General features: G+C 38.8%; 1 protein-coding gene across 2 annotated transcripts in view; it reads right to left on the minus strand.

Annotated features, from left to right (window-relative positions):
• Window positions 1-17,251, minus strand: part of Garem1 (GRB2 associated regulator of MAPK1 subtype 1) — a 182,283-nt gene that overhangs the window by 39,022 nt on the left and 126,010 nt on the right. For both annotated transcript variants that reach the window (XM_048363570.1, XM_048363569.1), the window contains exon 3: window positions 1,626-1,756. In XM_048363570.1, coding sequence (XP_048219527.1) covers window positions 1,626-1,756 — 131 coding nt within the window. The remainder of the gene's footprint in view (window positions 1-1,625; window positions 1,757-17,251) is intronic.

Raw genomic sequence — 17,251 nt, forward strand, 5'->3', positions numbered from 1 at the left:
TTGAAATTAAAGCTTGGTCACTGTCCATGAGCTCTTTTGCTCAAGGCTCTACCACTTTGAGCCACAGCTTCACTTTCTGTTTTTTAGTAGTTAACAGGAGATAAGGTAAGAGTCCAGACTTTCCTGCCACGGTTGCCATTGAACTGCAATCCCCAAATCTCAGCTTCCTAAGTAGCTAGAATTATAGGTGTGAGCCACCAGTGCCCAGCTAGAAATAGAAAACACAGGTTTAATGTATGAATCAATGAATCTGGAATTTTAAAATGAAGAACATGTTCTCACCTACTTTTAATATAAATGAGAGAGGGTTGTCTTGATGACTTACATACTGAGACAATGGAGGAACTAAAAAATTATATAGTTTTTTTTTATATAAGTAAAATCTACCTAGTAAGACATTTTACAAAATATAAAATCTGATCTACTTTAACAATAAGACTAAACAAAGCAGACCACCACTACTGTATTTTAGAACTGGAAGCAAGAATGACAGCTCAGCCAATACAACAGACAGAACCTGTTCTCCAATCAGGAGGCTGTTGGACCCTCCTCCCTTTCCTGAAGAGTGTGGGTAGAGTGACCCACAAAGACTTTGGTGTATTCTTGGGCCAAGAAACCATGTAGTATACTGTTTACATAGATTTCTAAGAAACGGGAATCCTGCTTCCCTCACTCTTATTCTCAGAGAACTTCACTTATTTGGACTTCCTGGAGAAAAGAGGTTAAATAGGAAATCCTTTCAATGTGAATACTAAAATGTTTGAGAGTAATTGTGAGTGTTGGTGTAGGAGATATGTGGGCAACATGACTGAACCTAGCTAGTGCCACTGCTTTATCAGCAAGTTTGGTCAAAGGAGTTCCTTCAACATATTAAAGGGGAATGTGCTGTTTCTTTAAGAATGCAAAACAAAGGAAGTAGAGCAAACACTATCTGTCTTTTCTCTGGGTAAGATTCTGTTTATCAGTTTTCTCTGTATATATTGAGACAGATAGTTCACAAAGAATGGAATGAATGCATGCTGATCTCAGAATAAGCTCTACAAGCCTTTTGTTCTTCCTTTTTTTTTTTTTTTTATTCCTTTATGGTCAAAGTGCTATAGAGGAGGGTTACAGTTTCATAGTAAGGCAGTGCCTACTTTTCTTATCCTTCTTAAACTTAATGTATTTGTTCATCCTAGGCAGAAAACCAGTCCCAGAAAAGAGTCAAACAAATGCTACAAATGAAGTCCAAATTAAAAAAAAAAAGTCTTCTCAGGCTAATGGAAGGGGTCTGCATGTGACAAAGTACATTATATGTGTACATGAAAATGTTATAAGGAAACCTATCATTTGGTAAAATATAGGCTAATAAAAATGAACTTAAAATATCCTTGATCTGTCCTACCCATTTTATTTTTGAACTTATCAGGTTTATGTTCTAATAAAAGATAATGCCAATGAATCCAAAATGTAATTAGGAGTCAGGTCAGCTCTATTATATATATGCATTTTGCCTGCTGACATTAATTAGGTCACTGGGGAAATGGAACCCTCTGAACAGCACAGATATGTGCTTGTTATGTACATAAAGACTTGAAAGGTAAATTATTTTAGTGAAGGTAAATATTTGGTTCTTCAAGAGCTACCTTCACATTGAAAGTTATCTCCTCCATGACGTATACGCGCTCAGGGAATGCTTTAGCCACCTCCTCCACACTGTTGAAGTATTGCACTGGCTCTTTTATATCTCGGTCTTGTTCCAGCAGCTTGAATTGTCCTAGAACACAGGATAAATGGAAGATATGTAAGATATTTATGTTGGACAGCTGTCACCATGGTGACATCATCCTTTTCCCTTACAACAACTTTTTTTTTAAATCAAAGAACTTTATTCATCATAAAAAAAGGAATTATCATAACAGAAGGGCTAAGCAAGAGCACATATACATACATATATATGGATATATACAGATTTACAGCCAAGCATATAGATATATTATGTTTTTCCCTTTTTCTGTTTACATTCAGGGTTTATGGTCAGAGGTCTAAAATTGTTTATGGGTTATTTAATCTCAAAGAGAAAGCTTACTATCTTCTTTAAATTATTGTGAATTTTGTTTTTTAACAGAGTTATCTTGTCATTTAGTTGTATTAGAACACATATAACATTTTATCAAGGCCCAGTAGCCTAGAAGAACTAACTTTATAAGGTTAGTATTTAAAATAGAATAGAATAAGGACAAAGGATGTGGCTCAGCAGGAGAATACTTACCTAGTATGCACAAGGTCCTGAGTTTGACCCCTAGCACCACAATAAGACTAGCAAAACAAACAGTAACACAGAAGAAAATAATATTACAGACTCTTGGCTTTCATAGAATTCAAATTTGTTTCAACTATGCATGAGAAACAATGAAGGCTCATGAGCTGTCTGAGTATGATGGGTGAAAGTACAGAGGGCCTGGGCTGTGGAGTGAGGACTAAGCCCTAGCAGCCACATAGCATCTAAGGCTTCCTGTGGCTTCCCTTTTATTGAAATCCATTCCAGTAAATATATTATTATGGTATGTACAATTTGGGGGATTTGGGAAGAACTCTAAATGTGTTCCTAAAAACATCAAGCACCTATGATGTTGTTTGCGCAGTTTCAATATTAATGATACTGCTGCTACAGTCTACAGGATTTGTTTTCAGTTTAACATAAAAGACCACTTGTAATCAAGTCAAGGACATGTAGTTATTCTGCTAGTTGGTATTTTCTGAATTTTGTTTACATTCTAACACTTGAGAAGCTTAGAAGCAAATTAAAGACTACCATGAGGAAAATCCGAGAATGTGTCTGTGTCAGGAAGAAATAAAGAAACTTTCATTATATTCAACACATTAAGTGTCTACTAGGTAGAGGCATTATACTATATTCACCAATGGAAAGGATAGGCAGACATCACTGTCTTTCTGAAAGTTACATTTGGGTCAGAGACAGACAGCAAATTCAATAAAAGAGGTTACATGATGTGAGAGGGGTAAGATGTGCTATTGAACTTAGGGCAGAGGGGGGCAATGGTGTGGACAGGGTGGCCACAAGATAAAGCTCACCCTGTGACCTTGGGTAAAGGACAGAGGTAGCTAACTAGAGTGGAGTTCTTAGAATTCTAGACATAGGTAGGAGCCAGTGCAATGACCCTCAGGAAAGTGAGTGCCTGCTTGGCATGCTGCCAGTGTAACTGGAATAGGGTAGAAAATAGGCAAGAGAGCAGAGAAAGAATGTCACCAGTGAGTGAAGAAGAGGTGATTTTACCAACAAGGCTCACTATGGCTGCCATGCAGGGCTGTCTTAAGACGCAAGTCTTGGGGGCAGAGACAACAGGAGATTCCTGTAATCTTTAAGTATGAGAGTGCAAGGGATTGTAAATGGTGAGAAGCGTTAAGAACCTGGCTTGAGCAACAGACTGCCATTAAGTGAATTGGACTGGTTTAGAGAGTAGATGAAGGACTAGAAATCAGTCTGGACATATGTCTATCACATATACAATACAATGAAGGCATCTATGGATGTATAAATGAGAGGTCAGGAGAAAGGTCCAGCTGGAAATAATGAACTTGTCTATGTCATCTACATATAGACAACATTTAAAGCCATGACACTTTAATGATGATGATCAACAGGGTTTTGAGTATAAGTAGGAAAGAATTCTAAGATATAAGTTTCAGGAAACTAAGGAAGACGAGGCAGGACAGTCAGAGGCAAACCAAGAGGGTGCATTCTGGGAGCCAGGAGGTCTGAGTACTTCAAGGTTTGAGGGCTGAATGCTGCTGTGGGACAGTGAGATCAAAACCGTGTTCGATTTAACTGGGAGTTTGAGGATGGCTGGACCAAGTGCCTGACAGAACTAAATTCCATTCAGATGATCTTTATTTAGACAACATTGGTACAGAGAGATGGGACATGGAATAGTGACTACAGGGAGGAGGTGCAAGACAGAGTTGGGGGCATTTCATTGTTCTTGATATAATGTGGGAGTATAGCACATTTGGGTACTGATGTAAATGACTAACAGAAAGGATCAAGCACCTGGTGGAGTGGTTCAGGCTTGTAATCCTAGGTACTTGGGAGGGGGCGTTAAGAGGTTTGCAGGAAAACCCATCACAAGCAAAGGCTGCACATGGTGGTGTGCTTCTATTATTCCAGTTATAGGGAAGAACAGTGGTTGGGTGCAGTGACACATACATGTTTGTTATTCTCAGTGACACAGAAAAGCACAAGTAGGAGAATCATTTTCTGGACAGTCTGGAGGAGTAGAGTGACAAGCTGCCTCAGAAATAACCAGTGAAAAAGGATCTGAAAGCAGGAGCCCTGAGTCCAATCCCCAGTACTGAAAAAAAAATCAGTGTGTGTGTAAGCAAACTACGGGAATGACTGGTGCTCTACTGTTGAGTAGGAAGAGGGGAAGCATCTGACACGAGAATGGTGGCCTCCAGATAGAAGCACAGACAGCCCTTCTGTAGCTACACCAGGCATCGTATAATGTAGTAGGAACTCACAGAATCTTCCTTTCATTGTTTAAATTCTTCTAGCCAAAGGTGGAACAATTACTGGTTGAGAATAGGTTGAGAGAGGCATCAGAGGATTAAAGAAAGAGAAGGTTGTCACAAGTCCAGTGATAGGGAGTAACATCACAAGACTGCTAGGGCGTAATGAGTTCCTGCTTAGGGTTGATGATTTTGAATTAAGAGTGAAATCAGAATGTATGACCATGCTTTCCCCAGCCAAGGTCAGAAGCTGGTGCAAAGTAAAAATTTGGATTGGGCCAGTACTGTGAGCATGAGAAGTAAGAGAAAGCAAAGGAGCCAGGATGTAGATATGGGAGTGGATATGCTGTCTATTCATGGGCCTTGAGCTGGCAAAGAGGGATACAAGATTTTAAGTGGAAAGGAAGAGAAACATGGGAAACAAAGATTGGTATCAATGGATAGTCTGCTCTGATGGAGATGGTGTTTTCTTTTCTTTGGAGGGAATTAGTTCAAAAGCCATAGATGAAGAGCCAGGCCCCTTAAAATCATGATTATGTTACCAGTAACCTCAAAGAATACTTTTCAGCTGCCAATCCAAAGACTAGGCTAAACACAAAAGTATCCTTCAATATTAAACAAATGATCCTTCAGCATTGCAAGGGGATATATCGGTGGTAAAAGATAAAATTTGTAGGTTCACTTGGTGAGATCTCTAGAAACACCCACAAGAGACTTTAAATATTTGTGCCAACATTTCTGGTTATGTGTAATTGTGATTTCTAATTTCTAATTTGTTAGGTAAACATGAATTTTACTTTCAAAATCTGAACACAATTCAAGCCATCTTTCATGAAACCAGGTACACTTTTATTAAAAACTGCCAATGATATCAACTGTTGGAGTATGAATGAGTTTAATTTACTTAAAATTTGTGATGTTAGATAAAATTTCCTAACATAAAGCAATCTGTACATGCACCAAATATTAAATAGAAGATACTAGTAAAACTCTTGAATTATGCCTTCCCCCTTCCAACATCCACAAAAAATATAATACAAAGAAAGCTGGGTGTTGGTGGTTCATGCCTGTAAATTTAGCTTCTCAGGAGGCTGAGATTTGAGGACTGTGGTTGAAGCTAGCCTGGATAGAAAAATCTGTGAGACTCTTATCTTTAATTAATCAAGAATGTGCCTGAAGTGGACGTGTAATTCAAGTAGGCAGAGCACCAGCTTTTAGCAGAAAAATCTAAGCAAGAGCAAGAGACTCCGAGTTTAAGCCTTACCAACATGCACATACAAATACACATACAACATAGGTAAAAAGAACTAGGGCACTGGTAAGGGCATTGGTGGCTCATACCTATAATCCTAGCTGAGGAGGCTGAGATCTTGAGGATTTTGGTTCAAGGCTAGCCCAGGCAACACAAAATTACCTAAAATTAATTATTAAAATTCTTACATTACAAGTGACTTTAAAATCTAAATAGCTAACACCTATCAAATATCTTCTTAACATAGTCAGGCCATCCACAGTACCCCAAGGGACTTCTTATGGCAGAATTTAACAAACTTGTTCTGTATATATTTTAGGCTTCCTCAGCTAAATGGACTCTGGTGTGCAAAAGCAGTCTCAGATAACATGCAAAGGAATGACAGCAGCCAAGCTCCAATAAGACTTTATTTACAAAACATGCGGCAGGTCAGATGTGGCCCTCAGGCCACAGTTTGCTGACCTCCATCCTGCTGGATAAATTGGAAAATACACATCAGCTAGGGGCAAAACAAGACATCAGAAGTGAAAATGAGCTGTCCATTTACTCCACACATACTAAATTGTCATACCAGGTTCTCTTGTGAGGTTCCTAAAGTCAATCCTAAACTGCCCTTGTTGATTTTCGAACAGTTTTTTCCCTTAAGTACATATCTAAAATCATCAAGTGCAAGATACAGAAGCAGGCTTATATTAGGAGAACAATGCAAATGATCAAACAACACAAATGCTGATATTTTCTCACCATGTTGTCCAAGAGAAAATTTATATGAACTTTTACTTAGCTTCTAATCTTTAAGAACAAATGTGACACTCCTTGGGTAGTGAACTTGATGTACTCTGGGAAAGACACTGGCTATAGCATTAGTGAATTCTCTGTGACCACTGTGGCTTGAAATTGGACCTTGTTAGAGGCCAATCTTAAAGACTGGATGAGTTAAGAGCCAATGTCTTGCCAAAACTGAAATCAATTTATACAACACATATTCCCACAACCCCCACGCAGAGGAACTAATTTTTTAACAGACCATTTCATGAATAACAGAGTCTTTTGTGTCACCAAATGAAAACATTCGAAGCTTGTGGAAACATCTGTTCTGAGATGTTACTGTCAAACTCTGTTCTTGGAGAGGGAGGTAGTTGCATTGTCTTCTGACAGCTTTGATGATTTCATAAAACTTCCCATGGAAGAGCAGATAGGTCCATCTGCCAGGTCCTGAAACTCCACGAAACAAATCCAACACCAATGATAATGCCTGCTGATTACAATTTAAGTAACTTTACTGTATTATTTAGAAAGCAAAGATCCACACTGTATTTATGTTATGCCTAGAACTTGATTCCATAATAGGTGATAAGGAATATCATCTGAAATATATTAATTATTTTTGCCCCTCAACATTGTCTCAGAGATAATAATGCTAACAACCGCTGGAAAACATGTCAAGATAGGCAAGAGCACAGTATAATGCTACGGGACTGTCCTAATAACACCTCTTTTACTTAGAAGATAAGACCATGTGTCAGAAATGAAAATGGAAACAAATTTTGCTAATTAAAAGGAGAGAAAAAGCAATAACAAGAAGAGTTAGATTGAGGTAATGGGGTGAGGTCTGTTAAGCTTGCTATTGGCCAGGACGTTTTGATCACCAGTCAGTGAGAATCCAAAGCTGCAGAAACCAGTGATTTGTGCTCTACTGGTCGCCATTACTGCTGGCAATGAGCAAGGCCTGTGGTAAATCTTTCACAGACAAGATTTTACTGCTTGCCATTCCTTCAACACAGTGGTCTACTTTATGTGTGTAAATAAAAAGAAATGGAATAAGAGCAGAGGCCTGCCATATCCATCTGTGGGACTATAATTCAAGTGAACAACACTACTACTGATGTCTCCTCTGCTGCTGGGAACAGACAAATGCTGTCGAAACCAGCCTTAAAACATACAGAAAAGAAAGAACAACCAAAATAACACCAGCACACCAAGAATGGTGAAAGTGATCCAAAGACTGTGCAAAGAAAGTCTCAGCAAGCTGACAAGACTACATTGTTCAGTGTGGGACCTACATGTTGCATCAAGAAGGTGTTTACTAAATACAGATTGAGTGAACAAACTTCTTTCCTCACTTCTCTCTGACAGTCTACCAACATTAAGTTGGGACTTTTCAAGTTAGGTGTGTAGAAATACATTTTAGGTAGTTCAAAGAACTGACTTATAAAACCACTGGACCATTACCAGATGTGAAGAAAAGAACAATTCTCAAGTGACAGAAGCAATGAAGTAGTTGCCACTTAAAAAAATTATTTATTGTCAAAGTGATGTACAGAGGGGTTAGTTACAGTTTCATATGTAAGGCCATGGGTACATTTCTTGTACTATTTGCTACCTCCCCCCCTCCTCCCTTCCCCTTCTTCTCCCCCCATGAGTTGTTCAGTTGGTTTATACCAAATGGTTTTGCAAGTATTGCTTTTGGAGCATTTATCTTTTTATCCTTTGTCTCTTGATTTTGATATTCTCTTTCACTTCCCTAGTTCTAATAACAGTATACAAAGCATCCAGGGTACTCAGATGAGATACAGGTGATAGCACGGGGACAACCACAGTAAAAGGATACAAGAGGATCATCAACAAAAGAAGCTACGATTTCACATGGCATGTTGAAACAGAATATTAGCTGAGAATTTCCCAAATATCCAGAAGGATAGGCCTATCCAGATACAAGAAGGGTTTAGAACCCCAAACTGACCAGACCACAAGAGGACACCCCACCAACACATGGTGATCAAAACAAGATCAATAGACTCCAAGGAAAGAATCCTTAAAGCTACTAGGAAGAAGAAAATAATCACATATAAAGGAAAACAAATTAGGATTACCCCAGACTTCTCAGCAGAGACCATGAAAGCAAGAGTAGCCTGGAATGAGGTATGCCACACCCTAAAGAAAAATAACTATCAACCAAGAATACTGAACCCAGCTAAACTCTCATTCATAGCCAAAGGTCAAATAAAAGTCTTCCACAGTAAGGAAAAACTGAAATAATATATCTCCACCAAACCAGCTTTACAGAAAATCCTCAAGGATGTACTACACATGGAAAATAATCAAGATTACAATACAGAGAAATGAACCCTAAATAGAAAACCAGAATATTAGATCAAGAATGGGGAAGACACAGCTTTTAAAAAGATAGCTATAATGAAAAGAACAAACGACCATCTCTCAATCCTAACTCTCAACATTAATGGACTTATTTCTCCAATTAAATGACATAGACTCATAAATTGCCACTTTTTATAAGATAAATAAAGCTGGGCAGCAATTAGCACTTATCAAGATGTAATATCAAAAGTATTCAGGCATTTTTATCTGGTATATTTATGCAGGCAGAACCTCCCTAGGGCCAAATACACAAGTACAATTTGCCAGGTAGTAGATATGCATTACCCTGTTATTTTGAAAAGCACTGAGCAATACGTCATGTTTTATAAAGTTTATGTTAATGTCCACTAACAGTATGAGGAAACCCATTTACTTAAACCTTTCAGCCGCAGCCCAGAGGTAGTATCTGATGTAGGCTAGCTACCTTTTCCAAAAAAGGTAGCATATTATATAATCACTTCATTCACTATATAAAAATCTGTCTCACTTTTGGGAGCTGCTAAAACCATATATACCACTATACCATAACAACTAATTTAAACAGCCTCCTGTTGGTGGATTATTCCAATCTTCTGCAGCTACAGTGCTGTTGAAATGAATATTTTTTTTTTTTTTGGCTGGTTCTGGGGCTTGAAATCAGGGGCTGGACACTGTCCCTGAGCTTCTTTTGTTCAAGGTTAGCACTCTACCACTTGAGCCACAGAGTCACTTCCGGCTTTTTCTGTTTATGTGGTACTGAGGAATCAAACCCAGGGCTTTACTCATGCTAGGAAGTGCTCTGCCATAAAGCCACATTCCCAGCCCCCAAATTAATATTCTTATACACTGGTAGGAAAATGCCTAAAACAGGAACTGATGGGCTAAATGGTAAAGGCATTTTTCTTCTTGATACATATTGCCAAACGAAGGGTAAGTTTGCATACTCTCATAAACAATTCATTTCCTTATGCCTTTCCTAATAGTTCATTTACAAAGTTTAAAAAGGTATGGTTGTTCTCAAAGGTAAGAGATAGTTTACCATTGTGATCTGAACAAATCTTTGACATAGTTATTTTTTTGACATAGTTATTTTTGTAAATAATTTATATTATGTGAATTTTCTGTTCATTTTTCAATTACTAATCATTGAAATTTGTATTAATCTTTGTGTGTGTGTGTGTGTGTGTGTGTGTGTGTGTGTGTGTGTGTGTGCGCTGAGGCTTGCATTCAGGGCATGGGGCACTATCCCTGAGCTTTTTTAGCACTCTACCACTTAAGCAACAGTTCCACTTCCAGTTCCACTTTTGGGGGGTTTATAGGAGATCAGAGTGTCATGGATTTTCCTGCCCAGGCTGGAACACACTATTGAACTGCTATTCAAAGGGAGATATGAGTTACTGGAAGGACGAAGTGCTGAGGCTGTGAGAGAGGGAGAAGGAGCAGGTAGGTCTTGCATGATCTTTCCAAAGAGAAAGCTAGGGCTGGGAATATGGCATAGTGGTAGAGTGCTCACCTCACATACATGAAGCCCTGGGTTCAATTCCTCAGCACCACATATATTGAACATATATTGAAAAAGCCAGAAGTGGCTCTGTGGCTCAAGAGGTAGAGTGCTAGCCTTGAGCAAAAAAAAGCCAGGGACAGTGCTCAGGCCCTGGGTTCCAGTCCTATGACTGGCAACAAACAAACAAACAACAACAACAAACCAAAAGAGAAAGCTAAAAGAGCATTAAGACTTGGATTTTACTGTGTTCCTGCCATTGGGACTATCTATCCATTGGCAAGACTGGGAGGAAAAGAGCTTGGAAGTCTGCTCATTTGGCCCTATAAGTTAGCTTCTGGGACGCATCACAATAGAGGTAGAAGAGAGCAGTTGAGGGGGACAGGAGGTACATGGGAGGTAAGTGCACAGATCCTCTGAAATTTGGTTTTCTTTCCTCTTTGGGCTAACACCCATCCGAATTTATTTACAGTAAACTATACCTCTTTTCACACAGAACTCACCATGTAGAGTACCTTTCATCTATTCCCAGATTTAGCCAATCTATTCATCTCAAATTAAGTTCATTTATTATCTATACCATTGAGAACTTCCAGGTATATAACTGAACACATTCTTTTCTTATCTACAGATTTTTTTTTTTTGTGTGTGTGTCAGCTCTAAAGCTTGCACTCAGGACCTAAGCACTATCCCTGAGCTTCTGAGCTCCAGGTTAGCTCTCCACCACTTGAGCCATAGCTCTACTTCTGGCTTTTTGGTATACTTGCTTCAAACCACTGATTCTCCAATCTCAGCCCTGAGTAGCGAAGATTACAGGCATGAGCCAACAGCACCCAGCTATTATCTACAGAGTTTTATTCAAGCATGTATTTTATTGTCCATTTTTGTTTACATATCTCTTTGTTATCTAAACTGATGGGATAGGGAATGTGTCAGTGGCCTTCTTATTGGCTCCCAACATTGGGCAAAACACTCAGAAGGTCGTTAAGAAATGATGGAAAATGAAGGAATAAATTTACGCATCAGCTCAAGTATACAGTTCCGTGACAACTTCACCCTATTCTGATTTTATTTATATTTACTACCAGAGTTCATATTTCCTACTTGTTTCATGTGTGTGTGTGTGTGTGTGTGTGTGTGTGTGTGTGTGTAGTACTACAGTGCTCTGACAGGAAGAAATATGTGTTCTGTTTCTTTGAGCGCCACGCTGAAGACAATGCTAAGAAACTTAATAGTGTATTTGAAGTCTCAAACTCTAATACTTATAGGAACTTTCAGAAGAGTCTTATAAATTGGTAAAACTGATAAAAAGGTACAGATGGTGACCTCCTAGCTCTCTTAGCACCAGCTGATGATCCCCAGAAATGGAGTTTTTATGTAAATGGGGTTTCTATGTAAATAAATCAAATTTTTAGTGAGTTATTCAACTAAATATCATCTCCATTTCAAGGACCACTTCTCATTTCTGAAGGAGAGCAGGGTATAGATGTAGCCAAAGGCTTGACACATCACTGATCTAGTTGATGTCACATGAGAGTGTGTGGATTAGGGGCAAGAAATATTTAAGAAACATAGTTGGGAAATCTAGCCTACTGCACTTCACTCCTCCTAAGCTTAAAACCACAGAATTGAAGTGGAAGGCCTCTTCTTATAGCTTTTTTATTTTTTTTAATGTTATGTTTACCATTAAAGCAGTTACCATGACCTCGCCAAAATTTCCTTCCTTCCTTCCTTCCTTCCTTCCTTCCTTCCTTCCTTCCTTCCTTCCTTCCTTCCTTCCTCTTTCTTTCTTCCCCCTCTCTTTTCATTCTTTCTTCTCTCTCTCTCTCTCTCTCTCTCTCTCTCTCTCTCTCTCTCTCTCTCTCTCTCTCTCTCTCTCTCTCCAGTCCTGGGGCTTGAACTCAGGGTGTCCCTAGCTTCTTTTTGCTCAAGGCTAGCACTCTACCAACTGAGCTACAGTGCCAGTTCTGGCTTTTTCTATCTATGTGGTGCTGAGGAATCGAACCCAGGGCTTCGTGCATGCTAGGCAAGCACTCTACCACTAGGCCACATTCCCAGTCCTTTCTTATAGCTTTAAACAAGAGCATTATGAACAAGTCCTTGGAGACCTATTCTGGTGCCAGTATTCAGACTGGGCATATCCAAGCTCCTTTTACTGGCCTCAGTCTAAAAATGTAAGAAAAGACAGTAGGTTCTGACTGACTTTGTAGGCCAAAATGTGTCCAATGCAAGTGATAGTGACAAAGATTTAGAAGGGAGAATCACAGACCAAACAAGCATTATCTCAAGAGAATCTTAACCAGATTCAGAAAATGAAATGAAAAAGAAAGAGCCTGACCCTCTGGCTAGAGTCATCCCAGGACGACTCTTTTCGTTCTACTTTCCCACACACATCACTCCATTCAACAAACCATGGAGTGGGCGAGGAGTATTAGAGATTTAACTGGTGGGGACACTGAAGGAATTTACTTTGGTCAGAGCCAAGTTGGTAGGAAATCCAGAATTGTAACGTGTGTTTGGATCTAAATTTACCATTATTATGCTGCTTCTAAAATCCATCAACACCTCCTTAGGATGAGATCAATAGGACGGGGTGCTTTGCCTATTTATGGAAGAATATAAAAAAAAACTATCAGGAAAAGGATCATTTGATGTTATGTAGGTGACAAATTTCACTTTAAAAGAACTTAAAAGTCTATTCAAATTGTCTCATTTAATCCCCTAAATGACTATGGCAATTGGTTAAATGATAAAGCAAATTTTCATTTATATATGACATGGGCAACTGAGGCATAGAAGGCTTGATGACAGTAGGTATTCACTTCATTCTGTGTAATCAGAACCTAACCACCCTTTTATAATGTCTGGCATGGTGGCTAGAAGCCAGGGTGTAGCAGCTGCTTCTGTTAAGGAACAAAAACCTACATTAAAAAAAGGAATCCAGGTTTCAGTATGTAAAAAGCAATTTTATTTGAGTTAGGTTATTTTTAGAGAAATATAGAGTAACCCATTCATGTACAGAAAAATTAAAGACTCTACATTTTTTTATTTGCTGAATTTTAAGTTATAGCCCATAGAAAGTGAAGGGCAAGATAAAAATGAATAGAAAATAAAGAGCAGGAAAAATGAAGTGAGGAGAGAGGAAGATGTACAAAAAAAATTTTAAATGGGGCATAGAAATTAATACTAGAAAAAGACATCATGCACAGACACAAATGCAACCCTGACAAAGAAAAGAAATACCACACCAGTGCAGATGGAGAACATATGGGTGTATACAATACAGATAGATTTTAAAGCCATGTTGTCATTTTACAATGACAGGCAAAACAGAAGACATGCCATTTAAAATTCAAGTTGAAGTTTAAGCTTTCAAGGCTCTGATCCTTCTAATACAGGCTTCTCCCTCATGCCTTATGGAAGTATTTAAAAAGGAAAAAGAAAGCCAAACTGCATGACCAAAGAATGGAGAGGGTGAGAAACACATTCAAGGATTTTAACATTCCACCCTTATTTCTCTATTGAAACATGACCCCATTCTTGGCTTCTTATTCGTTCCCTTTTCCACAGCCCAACAGTAAACTCCCACACACCAGTGGGACCACAGAGGAGAGACAATAATACAAGCAGCTGCTCAAGCTGTGGTTTTCATTAGGGAGAAAAAGTGCCTTGATTATAAGAGATTTAGGTTTTAATCTTTGTGCTAAAACTGTAGCGATTAAAACTCCATGTAAAAAAATATTCATAGTTTCTTAAAGGTATGCTCCAGGGCAGACACTTAAGTTATCAAGGAGATGGGGGAAGATAAATCAATTTTAAATAGCAACACTGGCCTAAAACATTGAAATCTACTAAAAACAAATCATATTAGTCTTAGCTGGGGATATAGCCTAGTGGCAAGAGCGCTTGTCTCGTATACATGAAGCCCTGGGTTCAATTCCCCAGCACCACATATACAGAAAATGGCTAGAAGTGGCGCTGTGACTCAAGTGGCAGAGTGCTAGCCTTGAGCAAAAAGAAGCCAGGGACAGTGCTCAGGCCCTGAGTCCAAGGCCCAGGACTGGCAAAAAAAAAAAAAAAAAAAAAAGAAGGCCAAATCATATTAGTCTTACACTGCATTTCAGGAAAAATTAGGAATAAATCTCTAAATTCTTTAGTTATTACTAAGAAGTCATGAAAGACACAGAGAAAGCTTATGCGCAGTATTTGAAAGAGGCCAATCTTATAAAAGCTATGTATTGTAATACTATCTATATGATAATATATAGACAAAACTATGGAGATGAAAATTATTAAAGGGGAGGAGGTTAAAGGAAGAGAATAAAGAATAGGTGCATCACAGGTCTTTCTGAACAGTGGGAATATTGTGTATCAGCAGATACATGTCTGCTATACATTTGTCCAAACTCACAGAGTGTTCAACACCAAGATGAAACCTAAGTGTATACTATGGACTTTGGATAATGAAAATGTGCTACTGTAGGTTCATCGTTTCCAACAAATGTACCATTCTAGTCTGTGATGTTGATAATATGCGATACTGTGTAATGTTGGAGTCCAAAATACATGGGAAATATCTGTGCCTTAAACTTGACTATTGACCTGAAACTTCTCTATCAAAAGAAAATCAAAGCAAGGCAACTCCTTAAAGCCTTACGCTTGACAGAAGAGCCAAGTAAAAGAAAGATATCCTCAGAGTCAGATGTGTCCTGTTTTCTGGGCTCTTAAAATAATAGGCAAAAATGAAGACATGTCATTTAGAATCACATTAATGTTTACACTTTCAAAACAAGATGGTCAGCTTCAGATTATCATCAATGATCATTTTTGCCTCCACAACTTGGTGCAGCAATTAGTGCATACATTTCTGGAGTTCAAATTCTGGCTTTCTCTTTTACCTTGCAACTTTGGTTGTCATAACTTTTTACACTCCTTTTTGCTTCCCAGTTCTATATAACATTGGTTAGTAATGCCAATATTAGGCTTTTTAGGATGATAAACATACTTAGAGAGTTTAACATGGTAAGTGACATGGTAAGTGTGTTCAATGAATGAATTTACTTAAAGGAGGCCAAAATATGATATGGATACTCATTGTCCTCAAAGAACAGGAGCTGGGCCAGGAGTTTGGCCTAGTGGTAGAGTGCTTGCCTAGCATGCAAGAAGCCCTGGGTTTGACTCCCCAGTACCACATACACAGAAAAAGCCAGAAGTGGCACTGTGGCTCAAGTGGTAGAGTGCTAGCCTTGAGCAAAAGAGCTCAAGGACAGTGCTCAGGCCCTGAGTTCAAGCCTCAGGACTGGAACAAGAAAGGAAGAAAGAAAAGGAGCTGTAGTTCATGTCTGTAATTGTAGCTACTCAGGAGTCTGAGATCTGAGGATTGTATTTTGAAGCCAGACTAGGCAGAAAAGCCTGTGAGACTCTTATGCCTAATAAAGCTGGAAATGGAGCTGTGGATCAAGTCATTGTGTGCTAGCCTTGAGCAAAGGAAACTCAGGGACAATGCACAGGCCCTGAGTTCAGCCTTAGAACCAGCAGACACACAGACACAGACACACACACACCGAGAGCAACTTAATATTATTTTAATATTCTCTCTTTTTTTTTGTTAGTCCTGGGGCTTGGACTCAGGGCCTGAGCACTGTATCTGGCTTCTTTTTGCTCAAGGCTAGCACTCTGCCACTTGAGCCACAGTGCCACTTCTGGCCTTTTCTATATATGTGGTGCTGAGGAATTGAACCCAGGGCTTCATGTATATGAGGCAAGCACTTTTTATCAATAGGTCACATTCCCAGCCCTATTATTTTAATATTCTTGCTGGGTAGAAATAAGGTGTTAGCTTCTTATATTAACACTTAATTGGAGATATCAAAAAGTATTTTAAAATTGACAGATACAAATGGCACAAGTGTTAGGAAGAAAAGAGGAGACAGAAAGGCAGAGGTATTTAGAGCAACTTGCAGGTATCTGGTTGGACACTGGTTTTGGAAAAGAGAATGGGAAATAGGAAGTGATGACAAACTGTCTAGATAACCCTCTCCTCATGAACAATTCCAATGTCTCATACTTAAAATATAATTAATGTACATGTCACCACAATGACAAGGAATGTCAGGTCCTATACTCATTAGGAATCAAAGCTGCAGCACAAGAAAAAAAAAGGAAAACCATATAAAATGAAAAAGCTCTACATAATAAGGAGCCTCCTCATTCTTGCTAAATCCTTCAGAATCTGTAATTAAGCAATAGAGAAACACATAACCATGCTGTTGCTGTTGACTTATAGTTCCATTTCTGTTAAAGTGCTTGATGAATGAGCATGTTGCCAAATAGCAAATACATACCTTTGGCCTACCCCAAACCCAGCAAGTGGTTTTCTTTCCACCCTCTCACAAAAGAGCTACTCTTTCTTCTTTTGTTTTCTTTAGTATTTGCTGGTGAAATGTCCCTGCTCTTTCTCTAATTCTTCGCTTTCATCCAAATGCTTCCACTTTTGTTCAGCAAGGATCTAGCTTACTGGGCATTCATAAGTGCCTTTTAGGTTTTGACCCTATTCCATGTTAAACAGGCTGCGGTGCCTGTGTAGGATGGTGCTCAGTAAAACATTCCACCCAAGGAGGGCAGTTATGTAAACAGGACTGCACAGGCATGAATGTCTGATAGGAAAGGCTGGGGAGAAAAAGTACTTTTACAGAGGAGTGACTTTTTCAGGGAAACACATTCCCAATAACAATTTTTTCTTCTTTCTTTTCTCTTCCCTTTCCTCTTTCGGGCTCCCTCTCTCCCTCCAGTCCTGCCTCTCTCTCTCTCTCTGAGAGTCTTATTATACAGCCTAACTTAAGCCTTAACCT

Source organism: Perognathus longimembris, chromosome 15 (genome assembly GCF_023159225.1).
Source record: "Perognathus longimembris pacificus isolate PPM17 chromosome 15, ASM2315922v1, whole genome shotgun sequence".
Taxonomy (NCBI): Eukaryota; Metazoa; Chordata; class Mammalia; order Rodentia; family Heteromyidae; genus Perognathus; species Perognathus longimembris.